General features: G+C 33.3%; 1 protein-coding gene across 2 annotated transcripts in view; it reads left to right on the top strand.

The window, feature by feature from the left end:
* The window catches only part of LOC139691593 (breast carcinoma-amplified sequence 3 homolog), a 43,582-nt gene that overhangs the window by 22,987 nt on the left and 2,670 nt on the right, over positions 1 to 17,925 (top strand). Inside the window, exon 8 of one of the 2 annotated variants that reach the window (XM_071589488.1) lies at positions 6,155 to 10,593. The exons of the other annotated variant lie outside the window; for it this stretch is intronic. Within the exon in view, the coding sequence (XP_071445589.1) occupies positions 6,155 to 6,543 (389 nt within the window). The 3' untranslated portion in view covers positions 6,544 to 10,593. Of the gene's footprint in view, positions 1 to 6,154; positions 10,594 to 17,925 lie in introns of those variants that run through there. 2 annotated transcript variants of the gene reach the window in all.

Genomic DNA, 17,925 nt, shown 5'->3' with positions numbered 1-17,925 from the left:
TGTGAAGGATGAAGAAAGACATTGACTCTCTACACATCACATGAAAGTGAAGGTGACACAGATGAATGAGGGAAGTTTCCCAAACAGTTCTATAAATCAGTGAATTGAACCAATGAGTTTCTAGAATTGAATGGAAAGGATTGTAATGGGCATGCTGTCTGCCTGCATGACAGTACGATGCAGGATAGTATGTAGGCAACAGAATTATAATAGGCATTTGCATCTATTACTGTATTGAGGAGCAAAATTCAATGCAATCAGTGTAATATTGTAATAGTTATTCGCATGCAGAGCCTGTCAAATTTATGATCTTTTCTGTAGCCTAGCCTCTCTCTCGTACCCCTTTCACTTTTATTTCCATACACTTTCATATATTCTCCATTCTGGTCCATACAGCTATCTGCACCCCTCATACATGCATTAACCTCCTTTCATGTGTCTATCTTCCCCTTCCCTCATGACAGTATTCTTAAAAAAAAGGCACTAAAAGAAAAGGATTAGCGTTGCAAATTGGACGTATGAAATAAGTTCAAAGGTATTCAAAAGATACTATAAAAATGGATGATATTGATTGAGAATAAATGCTATTCAAAAGTGTTATAGCCATGTTCATGGTAACACTGACACTGCGACATGAGTTGTTTAGTTGTAATTCCTTCAGCATACGTGAAAATTCAAGTCCCACTTAATCCTCATCCATTCAGATGAGTGACTATATGTGTTCCACAGCATATCAGAGCGATTCTCTATTTCCTCCCAACTTGTCACATTCTGCCTGATGAGTTGTGAATGAGTCAGAAATGAACTTGATCCAGATTCTTAAACATAAGGAATTTGTTAATAGGAACTGAATCATTTGATTTACATTCTCGCTAGAAACCTAACTGAAAATACCTGTGAAAATTTTTTTGTGACCTGAAGAGAAACTTGTCACTTGTTTCTTATCCCTTACTAAACACGTTCAATATATATATATATATATATATATATATATATATATATATATATATATATATATATATATATATATATATATCTATATATGTATATATATATATATATATATATATATATATATATATATATATATATATATATATATATTGTTTTTGCTATTAACCGTCTTAAATTCATTTCATAGTTGAATTCCATGTGTACAAAAATGTGGCTTTAAGACAGACATATGGTGCAATTACAGTTTAATTTTTCAACTAATTTATTACTTTGAAACAATTCCTTAAAATTAATTTAATTTGCCATTTCCTCAAGACTCTAATGAAAGCAGAGTAATTCATTATCAATAACTACATACATTTAAACATTTAGTTTGTCCAATCATCTAATGAATGTTACACACTGCATTATCGTGCACAAATGAGTCATTTTCTACTGTCTAGATATTGAAATCTTAGCCAGAGGACTAATAATAGCAATGTGTGGAAAACATTCCATGTTTATAAGAAAGAGGAAGGGTAATAAGTATTTTCAATATGCAGAATTGGCAGAGTCTCAGTGGACGAATGGACAAATGATGCATATAGGTACCACCAAATCATTAAATATTTTATTGAAAAGGCACACAAATCATAGAAGTTTTAAAAATTTGAAGTACCAGTATTTTGGGTACAAAATTGCTAGTTTTTCACTCTGTGCAGTGTAAAAGATTAAGGATGTAAAAATCATGTATAACTACTGGAAAATCAATCAATTGGAAAGAGTAGATTACCTATTTCTTGCTTTGGAGTAAATGTAAAACTCTCAGTAAAACCCTCATGGGGTACATGCGTTAGTGGATTCAAAATTGCTGACTTTGTTTGAGTTTAATGATAAATATGGTGATATTCTAAGCTGCATCACTGTGGGGGATGCAAAAGGTTTTACTGAATGCTTCTTGAGCCAAAAGGATAGGAAAACACTACATTTCAGGATAGGGGAAAGAGGTATAAAGACTATTAAATTATGATAGTGAAAAAAACTTGTTAAATGCACTTCATGATTCATTACTGCTACCCAGATCATCACGTCAAAAAATTGTGTAGGCGATGAAACTTGTGGATCCAATTACTGAATCCTCAAGTAGATTTAACAAGTTTTTCATTGTCTTTCTGGAAGATAACTTTTGCAAAATAAAGCCTGAAACAAGTTTCTTATATTCAGGGGGAATTAAGTTGTATAATCATGACAAAGGCCCATGTCTATGGTTTTGTGGGAAGGAAAATTGGGGTTTGAATATTATTATTGAATTAGTCCATTAAAAATGCTTCATAGTTTGTTTAATTGGTTCGATTTGAAACAATTTTGTCCTAAAGCATTTGAAAACATAGTCGGGGAAGTGTTGCTGATTTCTTTCCGTGCACTACCTTTGGCTACCCCTGTAAACTCTCGCAGCCTGGGTTTATCCGAGTGTCTAGAAGTACACAATTTGAACCCTAGCTTTTCTGGTGACCATCTCAATGCTACACACATCAATATGTCGAAGGCATTACCTACTCTTATTAAATGTGTTATTTTAATTACCAAGCAACCTTTCCTCATATAACTCTTCTGGTATGGCATTTAAGTGGAATTTGGTAGGTGCTCTGTACAAAACGTGGTGTTTTAATACTACTGATCCAGCTATAATTGTCTGGTAATAACAATTAAATAATCAAGTAAGCAAGACATGTTTAACAACAGTTGTGGTTTTCTACTTTTTTTCTCTAGAATTTTATGGTTACAGAACCATTACGAATGTTTAATTCAATTTTTATAAGATTGGTGGAATTCAGGGCCATTTCATTTGTCCTTGGTTTCATTAGGCCCCATTTAAATTCATCTTTGATTCAATTAAGACTCCTTAGACTGACTATGTTGAAAACTTTAATCAATATATCTCACTGATATGTTTATGTATGTATAGTTATTTTCCTGTCAGTATTATTTATGATTTGCTTTTATTATATATGATTCAATGCCATATTTTTTTGAGCCATGGGAAGAATAATTTCCTGAATTTGGTTAGGTCCTACATTACTTTGTTCCGTTTACACTAATGTCTGTCATCACTCTGGCACCTCTGTAATAGTCAACTCTCCGAATTGAAATCCGATTTTCATTATTGCTGGTAAAAATTACCAAAATCAACAAGATATAAAAAATGAAACCAAAACTATATCTAATGCATAGAGTCAATTAAGAAAACTTCTCCGATAGCTAAAGAGAAAAAATAGGTATCATTAAATGTTTTCATTGAATTGTTAGGATTTTCCGGTTTTTTTTCAGAAGTGAAATTTGTTGCCAAACCAGCATTTTGTTCTCAATTTTTGAATTTCATCAGGTTAATGTTAAGTATTTTATTATAAAGTTCATGGTTAATTTTATGCGGCATCTTTGAGTTGAAGTGCCTAAAGCTTCACTTTTTAAAATGTTGTTTTGAGTAATATTCGCAAATACAGGTGACATTATATAAACCATATGAGGTCTTTATAATTATGTACATTATGTATATTGGCATATGTGTTAACGTACCATCACTTTGCTTTAATGCTTTTGATGCACATAATTACTTACTTAAAAAAACATTTGATCTATAATTCAGACCATATCTATTTATTTATATATACCCATAATTTATTCATAATTAATTTCATAAATGATATAGTTTACCAAAACCGCTGCTTTGTTCTTTGGGAATATTAATAGTTATGTATTTTACATCATGCATGCTCTCAACTTGAAATGGCATTGGTTATTTTAATGTATATTTCTTGAGATTGTGTTTCTTTTTCATTCTTTCTGATTTATGTTGAGACCTAGATATGGACAGAACTTTTAGAGTATTTCAAATTAGTTAGGATTAAAATTTGATTCATTCGTATTTGAAGCCTTATTTCATGGCATTATAAAAAGAAGGAAAATATGTATTGGCATATGAATTCACCTGTTCATACTTTAGGGGCATTATTGTCTTGTATGAACTATATATAGTATATATATATTTTTTTTTTAAGTGAACATGGCATATTCTTTTAAGATACTGATACATTTAAATTCCTGTCTAAGTTTATTTTGTAAACTTAACCCAATCACAGATTCCATAAACAATTACTATTTAATAATAACCCAATGGAACGTTTACGAAACTGAGTTCAAAAAATGGAGGTGTAATGCTTATATGCAGTTTTTTTTAAATGTTTTGTGTTCTAATTTGCGGTTTTAACTCAATATTTTACGTAACAGATTGGCTTTACTCATCGAATTGTTATAACATTGGTAATCATGTGTACTTATCATTAAATAGCAATGCAATATGTCTCACCCCAAGTGCACTCACAGCCGTTTTAAACAGACTTCTCTTAGACTCATCCAGGTGACTCATGTGTAATGATTGAATTGTATGTAATAAATACACTAGGAGTTTTGTCCAGGGGCAGGATGGTTTTCAGTGAACTTTACATCATCAGTAAATGTAATATTTTGTGTTAATCATTAGTGGAAATTGGAATCTCTCCTTCACATCACCAGTCAACCTCATTGTACCATCACATATAATTCCACTTGATTTGATGCAAAGCTGGGTTACATCACCTCACATTCAAAATATAGGAACTATCTCAACTAACTCCCCAAGGAGAAAAGTTTGTTCACATATAATGTTCTCATACAAAGGTGCCAACAATATTTTATTTTTCATTTCAAAAGTCCATTTCCTCATAATTGATTCAAAAAACTGAATATTCTTTTATTTTTTCATTGCCATATCGCATTCCTTGATTTTTACCTCTCCTTTTATTCCTAATCCTACCTTTTCTTCACAAATTCATGAAGATATCACAGTTAATAAAGCAATGTCTGTGTGTGTATAAACTGTACACCATTTAGAATGGATGTGTTTAATCAGTAATTTACTAAAGTGCAACTTTGTACTCCTTTTTTTTTGGTTCATTGTAAACATTACTAAAAAAAACTCCCTTTCTTTAAAAGCAGAATGTCCGCATAGTTCTTGCTGCATTTCACTCAGTTCTAGCTTATTCCTGATAGAGTAACAGTGAGCACTGTGCACGTTTATGGTCCTTTGATTTAATAAAAAGTGTTTTGTATTTAGTGATGAGGACACTTCTGTGATTTATTTCATTCCTCATCAATCCTAAGAATATTTCATAGTTCTGTATATTAATGCTTGTGCCAAAAGGAGTTGTTCTGAATAGAAGACATATTTCTGTAACTCAACCATGGCGAAAAAGATGATCCAAGCTTAATAAATATTTTTGTGCAATTCAACAGATTATAAATTACTTACATGGGATAAATATCATGGATAAGTTTAAAATCTTCTGTTAATACATTCATGACTTCCTATTAACTTTTGGATCATTTTTGTGAAGTCACAAAGTGGTTTGCTTTGCCACAGTCAAAGTTTATTGTCGTGGAAGAATATGTATCGGGTTGCTTAAAACTTTCAATAATGTTCTCATAAAAGTTTCTACGATACCTTTGTAAAATCTTCAAGGCACTGTACCAACTATTGTTTCCACCATTAGTTGTACTATATTATCCTTTTATTTGTAGTGTTAATTTAAATGTAATAGATGAGTAAAACTTCACCACCACCACCATAATGTTGATGAGTTGGCGGCACCAAAATGTTTGCATTTTTTGTCTTATACTTGAAAGCACAAATTGCTTGAATAGTACAACTATCAGAACATCTCTTTTTGGTCTATAATCATGGGTATTGGATCTGGGTGGCCCCCTTCTTAATCTATTAACCCTTTTAAGAGAAAATTTAACCCAGTGCAGCTCTAAAAACTTGGCATAATTGTTCTTTTCTTAATCCTTTAATCCAGTTGGAATGTTTGAGGGTGTAATTAAACTTGAAGGGAGAGAGAGTAAAAAATTAGTCTGCAATGAACTGTAAAATTCTTTCTTAATAGTAGATGACTCTCTCGCTAAATTTTTTCTGTCTGTAATGCTGTGCTGGGTCTTTTGCTTTCTGCCTTAACACTTTTGATCTGGGGCACCCTTGTCCAACAAAACTACTAACCACACTTGGGAGTGACTTGCTGCCGGCGTGCCTCTGGTCGTTCTCACCATGCCCCAGGTCCTAGAAGAGCGGTGGAGGTGTGGTTCGAAGCTGACAGGGAATGGGAAGAAATTGGCTTTTCTACTCCAAAAGGAAGAAGATGGTTACTCGAGGAAGAGAGAATTGTGAGTGGCGATGTGACAGCTGTGCCCATGACCACGGCAAGTGAAGAGATTGCGTCTCGAGTGCCGTTGCCCATCAAGAAGTCATCCATGGTCATTGGGGAAGAGACGAAGGCACTGAGAGTGGAGGAGGAGGAATCAATGGGGAGGGTGGTGGAGGAGGAGGAAGCAATGGGGAGGGTTGTGGAGGAGGAGGAGACTGAGAGGGATGAGGGTGGATTGGTCCAGTGTGCCTCAGTGGTCGAAGGGGCCATTGGAGATGAAAGTGAGAAAGTTGTTTTGGACGAGGGTTTAGAAGACGACACTTCACAACAGGTGGCACCAAGGAGAGGAAGAAGAGCTAAGAAGAAGAAACGCTGAAAGCCATGAAGTGAAATTTCTACCAAACTCTTGACCATTGGAGAATTTTTCCTCCTTTCAAAACTATTTGCTTGTGAAAGGGTAATATGTACTCTCCATCAAGTGGTCTTATTGTGTATCATGACAGGCAGCAAACTCTTTAGCTACTCTTATGGCCAGGTTTTATAATATCTTGTTAAACAGAAGGTAAACTTGAACTCTATGGTTTAGGTCAAAATTCAGTTTCATGACCGCTAGTAACTTCAAAACTAACCGTAAATGAGATCTTACCTGACTCAAAGATAACTGACAGATGAATATACTCTGGTTACAATGTTCACATTCACTAGAGAGCAATCTCATTTGTTTATAAAAGTGGATTTGTTGGTAATCTCCAAGTTAAGGTAACATTCACATTAACTAACCATTGGACTTGGCAAGACATTATGAAACCAGGCATATGTGGTTGATTATTAGGATGGACATCATGTGAAATTTGAGATGTTGTGATGTGAATTACAAAGCAAATCCTTCCACCTGGCTCATGAAAGCATAGTGTCTGTCAGCAGTGACATTAAATTGCACTTATCTCTCTAGGAATTAACTTTCATATTTTGGCTGTATATATTTTTGTATATATGTATAATTATCCTGCATAACGAATGATATGCAACAATAAATTTTTGTGTACATGTGACAGGTATTTATTCCGTAAGGTAGGGAAGTACCGTGTTAGAATAATGAATTAAATAATGTAATTAATAGCCATCATTAATGTTTTTTTAAATGGTTTACATATTGTGAGATGACTTAGGTGTAGCATAGGAAATGTCATTTTATCAGTAATGGAGAACTTGAAATAATTTCAACAGTATCCTAAAGTCATGTTAATGCTATGGAAATGGTACTTTGGATGTTTATCCAAGGGTAACATAGATATGGTTTTCTTACCTATTAGTATAAAAACTTTATGAATCATAGGCAATATTTAAGACAGAAATATTTCATTCAGTTTCTCAGAAAGGCCTACACCAATCCTTTTGAACTAAACTGCTTATGTTAACACTAGTTTTTGAGAATGTGACTTAGTGGATGGGTATATTTTAATGGAGTTCATAAAGTAATTTACAAATAAATTAATGTAAAAAAATCAAGGATGCTAATTTTACAAATATTTGAGCACTGAGTGTTTCAACTTCATTCTGCATCCATATTGATATTTTAAAAATTTCCTATTGTTCTCTATTTCATTACAGCATCCAGGAGATGTTACTATTTTGAAATATTCAGAAAGAATATCTTAGAATCACTAGCAGCAGTTGACCAATTTAAAATTATTCAAGTGGTCTTTTATAAAATTGATTGCATTCTTGACCATAGAAGTCCCTGCCATTTCAAGCTCAATCCACAACTGTTGCTGTAGCTCTCTAATTTGAACCTTCAACTTAGTATGAGTAAAAATTGAAGAATGCAGTCTCCTTTTGAAGATAAGAGACTAGAATACTAGTAAAACTCAAGGAAAATGATTTTTAATAAAATTATGTTTTGGGAAAATTAAGTGGTCATTGGCATATGCTGACATTCATTAACAGTGGCAAAATTTAGTATGAGACTTTTTAAACACTAAATCAAGGGTATTTCTTTAACGGAGTATTGTAGTAAGTTTGAAGGCACATTTCAAAAGTGTGATGAGTTTATTTTCTTAAAACGAGTGTGACAAAATATATAAAAAGAAAATCATGGGTTAGTATTACTGTTTAGCTTCTGATTTTTTGCCTATTAATTAACCAAAACAAATTGTGCTTGAGTATAATTTTATTTCCTATTTGCTCCTTATTTAGTTGACCTTTAAAGAAGTATTACCCATCATATCATGGCATAAACTGTGATAAATTAAAAAAGTTATTAAGCTTCACTTATGAAAGGGATATCATAAATAAGGATAGCACACAAGTACACTATATTGCTGCATGTAAGTCAAAGTCGGAATGTTTATCCAAGAGTGAATAGAAAATCAGAAATGTATTCATAATGTGTACTACTAATTTACTATGTATTACTTCAGGTTCAAATTTTAAAATGTATCAATGAGGGATTTTTGATTTAAATTATGTCATTAGGAGATTTTTGATAGTGAATTTCTATTAAATTAGCTGGTTATAAATGTTGATTACAAAATTTGAAGGAAAGCAAAGTAAATTGTATTTTCAGGCTCCAACAATAATTTGCCTACATACAAAATTTGATGTTCATTTGGAAATTTATATGAAGTGTAGTACTTACAAGAGTTGGCTTGTATTGACATCTGGCATTTAAAGTTTCAGTCAGGTCAAATTATCATCATAATGTATTTCATTTATCTAAAAAATAGAAAATAGTGCAGCATTACTTTTTCCAGTCATTTACTTCTAGCTGTTTGCACCATGCCTCGGAATTTTCATCGGTCATTTTAAATTTGTAATTTCAGAGTATGGCATTTCAAAACAGTTATTGTTAATGGCTGTACTCACCTTCAGATTCCATCCTATTCAATTTGAAACACTTGACTCATGTAGCAACACGGAACTGAAAATTGGAAGAAAAAAGAAAATCAGTGTTGATACATTTTTTGCAAATGTGACCTCTTGTACCAGAAATTATTTATTGGGCAAATAATTACACAGGGAGGTAATCATGCTGATCACTTCCCATGTGATTAAAATATTTTAAATTATTTTGATGGAGAACCTAAAATTTTCTACTTCATTAGAGTATTATAATGTCACATAATGTGAAGTCTTGTGTGAAGGAAATTATTTTATAAATTCAAATATCCTTGGCAATGCTTCAGCATAGCACATGTTCCAGTATTATAATGAGTATTCCGAGACAACACACCTGTCAGAAACACATCTCACGTACATACACATATATATACTGTGGGAAAAGCCAACATTGTTTCACTCACTTGGCCTCGATTGTTTTTATTCATAGTGATAGTTTCGCTTGTTACAGGAAAAATAATTCTCTGGATGTTATATTTTTACTATATACTTGTTCAATAAATATATATTATGTAAAAATGACTTTTCATGGACTGTGTCAGTGTTGTAAATATTAGTATTTCATATTTTTAAGGTTCTCTAGTTGGCTTAAGATCCTACCATCATAATTATTCTTTTACTTTAAGAAAAGTAAATTCATTAAAAATTAGCCTAGGCTGAAATTCACTGCCTTAGTGGATCTTAACATATGTAGTTTAATACTGCTTCAGTGGAGTAAACACTACTGCAATTATTATATAGTGTTATAATTCCATAACTCCAAGGTTGTTTATAGTTTTAATTGGATTTCTGTGAAACAATGGCTTAACACTGCCTACAGCTTTCTTATCACAAGTGCCTTTTGTCTGTCATGTAAGGATAGCATAATATATTTTTAATTCGTCAGTGCCGTGTTCAGAAATTCTTGTTGTAAAATATTTTTTGTTGGACTGTGTGAAAACTTTTCCATGCTATTTTGTGTTAACTTATGGAATTTTAGATTATCATGGGCTGATTTATGTGTTAAATTATTGTATGAAGTGTAATCCATTCATATTTCAAATCTTTTAATTAAGTTACTCAATGCAGGTGTTGCCTGAATTAATAATTACCACAATGTATTATTAAGAAGAAGTACTCAATTTAAATAACAGATATTTTTTTAACTCTATTTCATCATCGGCCTGCATATGAGGGATTGAGACAATATTTCACTTAACATAGGTAACCTGTAATGATATAATTATATCAAGTTGTACACTCTTTAGAGCTCTTCTGAACATGCTTTTCTGATTCTCTCATTTGAAGAGAATTATTTAGTAATTGTTTAATTTGCAGGAGAGAGTTGGTCCCTTCTTGACAGAAAAGTCCTTTATGTATATTTATTGATGTGTAAATTGTGAATCTAGGTCATTTAGTAAGTAATAAAATAATGTGATGTTGCTGTGATATGATGTATGCAGAATACCTTGCTGGGTTGTTTTTAATCACTCAGAATGCTTATTCTTGATCAAGCAGCCTGAGTGGCAATAAATATTTTAACATTGTACATTTTGTAATCAGTTGCTACCCCATTCCTGATCCCCCACCATTGCATCATCTTCCTAGCGATATGGTGCTTTCTTCAAGCATTTGATTTTAGAATCATCAAAGGGCTGGCAGCCACATTGTTTTGAAGTAACTCACTTCACTATAGCATCTGATCATTGGCTCACTTCAACATCTAACACATCATCTGATTAATATTATACATATATTCTCATGTTTCATCCTTCTAGCCCAGTGCATCTCATGGAAATATGGAGACTGGTAATTCTCCGCTCAGTACAAATATCATTGGACAGTTTTCATCAGATCTCTCAAAATATTAATCATTAAGACATATATAAGGAAATACATATTTTTATTTATGTATGTGTGTATATTATAATTAAGTAATCTACTGGTTAAGGTAGGTTTTGGATGGACACACGTGTGGAAATATAAATATATAATAGACACTCAAACCATCATGCCCCTATTTCATTAGCCATTTTGGAATACTTCAAATTTGTATTAAGAAACAATATGATACCCAAAATGCCCAAATAATGCCCCAACTTCTAAAATAAAACGGATGTCCAAAGTAGATGACCATTACTGTAGTTTGATTGGATCAACTTCACTTAATTTAAATTACTCTGCATTACATTTTAAATTTTAATTGCTATTAATATTGGCCAGTCTCAAATTAAGTTATTAACAAGTTATGGCTAGGATGTTCTTATCAGTACATGCAGAGATGATCTTTTACATGGAGTATATGTACACTGTAAGTATAACATACATCAATTGGCTATTTTAGGAGGTTTCACGCATATGCAATATCTGTGCTTGAAAATTATGAAGACATATGCATATCCATGGTGGATATTTGATGGTTGTATGGATTGTATACATATATTTATCAGAGACACACACACATTTGAGTAGAGTCACTCGTTTTCAATATTATTATGTTTTGCCGTGGTAATCCATTGGTAGAGCATTGGACTACTGATTGTAAGGCCGGCGTTCGATTCCCACAATTATCTGCTCAGATAGGAGTACCCAATCAAATTAAATATATTGTTGAATGGGATGGCCGTGTTTTTTTTTAACCCTCAAGTGAATTAGTTGCTTTCACTGATCTCAACAGATTATTACCTTATATGTGAAAAAAGTGGTCTCAAGGCACAAAATGGGAAAAAAACATCGTTATTAAAAATGTGCATTTTTGCTGTCCTTTGAGGCAAAAGATGCATATTAATGAGCTGAAATCTTCACCAAGAAAAGTAATATGTTTCACAAATCTCTAAATTATTTCCCATTCTTTCATCAGCTCTATGGAAGAGAAATCCAGTCAAATTATATAACTGGAATTGTGAAGAAGTACATCAGATACCTTAAATATTCGTTGATGCAGTTTTCATTGTACTCCAAAATGCTGGTGGTTGCAGTGCATATTTTCCAAGTGATGGTAGCAGTGTTATTTACTGATTTGAGCTAGATTAGGATAGTTGATTGAGTAGGACTACTCCATGTATATGCTGACTGATAAGTTAGATCTTAAGAATGTGCGTGGGCAGTGTAGCTGCATTAATCAAGTTGAGTACAAAGTTTACAAACATCCTTCATTGAGTAATGTCTTCATCTTCACAGAAAATAACCATAAATCACTTTAGAAATGTCAGACTCACCCTAGAAATGAAGATACAAGGCTGCAAATGCACTTGATCAAAAGATTTGCTTGTGCTCCATGTGAATTTTTTGATTCTTGAAATGAAGTTAGAAATGTCATCACCATTCTTTTTGTATGAAAAACACTTAAAGCAGTAAATTTAATTCTTATTAAAAACATTATAAAATGTTTGTTTATGAAACAGAATCAACACATTAGAAGTGTCCAAGCACCATCAATCATGACTTATATCTCTCCAAAATACTACACGATTACAGGTTCCTTGAAAGGAGAGTGTAAGTGGGTGAACAGTTTCCTATTGCTGTGCTTTGATTGTAATCATTCTCTGTGCTCCTTTCTTGGAATGTATGAGGTGAGCCAAATTTCTGAACACCTCTTCACTCCCATTCACTTACAAACAAGGTACTGCAAACTGCTTTCATAGGAATAAAATGTTTGCATTTAGAGGTGTTTGGTTGATCGAATATGATCTTCAGAACATCAAAATATCCCATTCAAAATGCTAGTTATAATTGCTTAACTCATCATTATAGCTATTTATCTTTTTCAATTTCTTCCCATATCTGAATGTGGATAAAAACATTTTATTAGCCCACTTAAAAAATTTGCCTGTAACATCAGCCTTTCTTGTATAGAAGTATTGTGGATATTTGAGGCCTCCATTCTAGTGCTCTCACTTAGTCAAAAGTATCACCCAATTATAAATATCTCTTAGTTGCCTGCAATGCTTGGGTTAACTAACTATTGAGGAGACATGAGTGATAAAATGTTCAGAAATCTTAGGTTTTCTCCTTTAGTGGTGACCATTGCTTTCATTATCTTAGTCAAACATTAACTCTGTGACAATTCATAAATTTTTGGACCACAAGATTGATATTATGCATGAACAAGGTATTACATATGATCATCAAGAAAAGGACAGAGAATTCTTTTAAAGAGTTTAGAAAGAATTTAGGTGAGCATGATGCCACAACTATGATGATGTCACTTGTAGAAATTTTTCTAATGACTCTCAAAATTCTTCAAATCAGTTAGATTTTTGTATGATCAAGTCAATGTGACATTTTCAAAGTGTAAAAATCACTCGTCTTGACCAGGATGATAAAGTGTAACTTAACCTGTCAGCCAAAGGGTTACATTCATTACTTGGTGCATTTTAGAAACCGTTTGATAGGCATGGGATAAGAATTAATCATAATAAAACAAAGGCAATGAATTTCTCGAGAAATAGGTAAGCTAAGATAACTGCTAAGGTTAGGGAACATAAACTAGAGCAGGTTAAACAGTTCACCTAATCATGAAGTGTTTTGAAATAGGGTATGCCTAGTGATGGGGATATTGTAAGAAGAATTGCATTGGTGGAGAGAAAGAGATATGAGAGTTCATGAAAGGCATCTTAAGAAATGATGCAATGAACATGGAATATGAATAGTAGTTTTAAGTGGCTCAGAAACTTGATAATTGAGGTAAGGGAATAAGTGTAGATTGGAGGCCTTTGAGGAGTGGCTGTCAATAATAATGGAAGTAATAAAATGGATGGAAATAAAAATGAACATTGAAGTTAAACAGGGTGCGAAGCTTAAATCCAGACAAGCACGTGATTCCTCGACTGAGATTTCCTCACCGGGTTACCGAAACCTTCCCAGACTTCTCTGAAGCATTATACTTAGCTTAGTTGATCTGGGGTACCAGAAGGATCAAACTATTTCGAGATATAACGCCCAGCGTGAACACTTTTAATAATACAGGCTCTTCAATTGCACTCTGCACTTGTATGTAATATCTCGACCATTTTGAGGTTATGACTGATTACTAGATGCCTATAGTTTTCAAGAACATCTATCACAACCTCCACTGAAACTATGATATGGCAGGAAATACAAATTGAAATTTGTCCGGATTTAAATATCGCACCCTGTAGACATGGTAGGGGAAGAGATAACTAGAAACGAATGTTGGTAGAAATTCAAATAAGACAGAAACAGTAATAGAGGGGAGAATTTTGTGAAAACGAGTTGAGAGAGAGGAAACGAAGAGGCATTATAAATGGAATTAAGGAAGTTAAAAGGTGCAAAGCTAAATAATGAGTTATTTTAGTACAGGGTTTAAATATAGTTTGGGTCATGTTAGTTAGGGCTTAGAACATAGTGTGTCCAGTGCCAGGAGCAGATCAAAAACCTACTCTAGGTGGGTAGGCTGCCACTTATAATGAGTAGAATACCCCAGAACAGCTAGTTAAAAATTAGGAAGGTATAAATTTGACTGCATGGAACAGTTCTCTTATTTGGGCAGGACATAATAATGGGGACATCAGGGAAGAAACTTTGTTACTGAATGAAACATTTTCACTGTTTAGAGAGTTGATAACTGGGGCCTTAAGTGCATATGTCAAAAATATAACATTAATATGAAATGCATCCTGAGTTTGATTCCCGGGCTGGGCACCTGCAGCTCCACCCAAGCTATGTGATTTTTCAGGTACCAGGTCTTCCTGGGAAACCATAACCGGCACAGGGAAAGGAACTGGCCCCCCTACCCTGATGTGTGAATTTCACACGCCGTATAGAGCTTAGTACTGGGTGAACTCTACCATCACCTACTAAACCGACCTTCGGATTGATTACTGTGTTTATGGTTTTTTTTATGAAATACATATGATGGAGGGAGAATATTAGATACGAGGTGAAGTTGGAGGAAGGAAATTGATATTTTAGGTAGTATGGAGAAAGGTAGAGAGTATATGAAGCTTAGTAATAATTTAGTTGAATGTAAGTGGAGTGTATGGAAAGTTTCTTAAAGATGCCAAAATTGTGATAAAGACTTAAAACTTGAGTTAGATTTATAATGTCACTGTCAGCATTAATTTTAGCATATGATGCTAATTAGCCTGATCAATGGCAGGAGGATTTTGTTTTACCTTCATTGAATTTATGCTTTGCGATCATTAACTTTGAAATCACATTATATCCAATAGAGTTGAGGGACTAATCAAAATGTGAACACTCAATTTCTATTGTTCTAAGCCAAAATTTATCGATTATTTCAGCAGCAAGTCTGAAGCTCATATATCCAAAGTGAAAGGATTCTCCTAGTTTAACTTCTCGATTTATTCAAAGAAACTGAGGTGAATGCCAAACATGATGCTTTAATGAAGTCACCTTTAGTTTGCACACAAATGAGAAGTTTCACACAGTGCAAAAATTATAATCCCAGACTAGTCTAGATAAATGATTTTTTCACAACATGAAATATTTGTATTTCTTTTGTCATGGTTTCTAGCCAAGGGGTTGTCGTTAAGTCATGCAAGACTATTTTCAACCCTCTGTACATTTGTGAAGATGCATAAGATATGAATCCACCCTCTCTCATCTCCATCATTTGATTATTGAAACTATTATTAACATTTCAAACGTGCTTCTTTTTCTAAAACTGATCTCTTCTGTAATTTTATTGTGAAACAAGTATGCTGCCAAGAATGACTATGTTTTTTTTCATTTTGGTGTATCCATCAGAATATATACAATTAAATGAACTCTTTCCAACAAATTGATCAAATCATGAATAGGAAGTGAGTTTAATAAGTTTCTAAAAGTTATAAGTTAATTTCCATTACCAAGTATATGCATGATTTGTTCTTTGGTTATCAGGGATAATACTTGATCTGTTTTCATAAATATTGAGTGACTTAGGCAATGCAATTATAAACCTTAAATAAAATTCCTCCCGATTCCTCCAACTCTTACCTCCAATATTAGATAACCTAATGAAATGACTCATACCACCCCCTCTCCCTCAAAAAGCCTTAGATAATTTGAAGTAGAGCCCTATACCATAGAGTGGCAGTCTTTTGGTTGTCATATGATTACATGGAAACTCAATACTCAATTCCTTCACAGAGTAAAATAGTGTTTCTCTTGGAGGGAGCCGGCTCAAAGGATAAATAAGCAAGGAACTTTTTTGAGATTCTTAAATTATCAGATATTGTTTGTTTTTTTAAACAAAACAGTTTTACCATTATGTCAACAGGGAAATGCAGTATTGTTCCCAATTCATATTCTCAGGATCTGCATAAAGGGAGTTGGAAACCACTACCATAGTCAGAGGACACTCAATTTTGTATTCCATGTTTCTATAGAACTGTAAAAACATCCAATTATTACAAAGAATGAAGGAAATTAAGGACAAAAAATTAAAATATTACTCATCACATGGACCATATGCATAATCTATCTTTTTATGAGAGTGGGTAGGAATATAACATTCACAGGCGTGGTCACACAAATAAATGGTGCTAGCCATCACTTGGTGGGAATACTTATTGTTCATTGTGAAATATCTGAATTGCAAGGTAAATTTTTACGGCTCTAAAAAATTTTAGTGCCAAGTACCATGACGACATTGTCAGATCAGGTGAGCAATCTCAAATGCATAGAAATGTAGTAAGTATTAGGAGAGAGAGAGAGAGAGATAGCTTTCAGGTCTTTGCTTGGAGCAGGTTCAGGAAATAAGGTGAGGTATACAGGCAAGGAATCTAAAGCCTCAATGTAAATTCATAAATGGATTAAAAAGTGGAAGAATAAGAAATTAAAGAAGAATATGTTATTCCCACATCCCAGGAGGGTAACCAATTGTCAGGTTGGCAAACATTCAAGAAGGAAGACTGGGAAGAGAGTGCATTGTCATCACAACGTACAACAAATTAGCTATGAGATTAAAAATGTCAACAAATTGTTTGAAGCAAAAATTCACAGAATTTTTCCCAAATATCAATAAAGGATGACTCAACTCCAAAAGCCACTGACCATACATAACTGGCAAAGAGTTAAGATATTGCCAAGAAGCAGCAAGCAAGCACACATTCAGTCTTGCCACATGTATCGTAACTGACTGGCAATGCTATTGCTGAGCACCAGGAAGTGACAATAGAGCATTGCTGATATGAAATATCATAGTTCACAATGTTTTAAAATTATTTTCAATGGCCCATAAGATAACGTCCATTGCAGTCTATCTTCCTTCAGTACACTGCATACACTGTTCAAGGTAAAACAAAGAGTCATGATAAAAATTGAGTTGCCTATTCTTAGTGAAAATAGCTTATCATTAGGAAAAATGAGGCTCTTTGAAATTACCAAATGCTTTCTTTAATAATTCTGAAAACACTGGAAACATTCCCACAATCATTTGAAATGGAGCATGAAATTCTATTGTTTAGTGTTGACTATACAAGGATTTAGTCAATATTTTTAATCCTAAGAATTTAAATTTGGATTGCTTCAGTTTTAAATATCCCACATTTTCATAGTATTAATTTATTTCCAAGTAGTAATAACAGTAACATCTTGCGTTCCATTGTCTTATGCAAACAATATCATGGGTCAGCTCTGGGCTAGTGTGCGGATATCTTTTCTTCTACTTCATAAACAAAAATGTCACCTAGTAAAAATCTCAGAGCAATTGGCAGGACTTTGCTTTTATGCAAGACATGGTGGAATGGGAGCTGCATGGAGGGAAATTGACTAAGACAAAAATGTAGTTAGGAAATACACTGAAAGGTATCAAAATATTCAAGGATGTGATAGAAGGGAAGATAGTAGGAGTGGGTAAGATGGTAAGATAAAAATTGATATTTTTGATGAGTATATATATGAAGGGTTTAGG

The sequence above is a fragment of the Hetaerina americana genome, unplaced genomic scaffold (genome assembly GCF_022747635.1).
Source record: "Hetaerina americana unplaced genomic scaffold, ioHetAmer1.1.p SCAF_38, whole genome shotgun sequence".
NCBI classification, from domain to species: Eukaryota; Metazoa; Arthropoda; class Insecta; order Odonata; family Calopterygidae; genus Hetaerina; species Hetaerina americana.
Note: the sequence above shows the minus strand (reverse complement) of the source record. Positions and strands in the feature narration are given on the sequence as shown.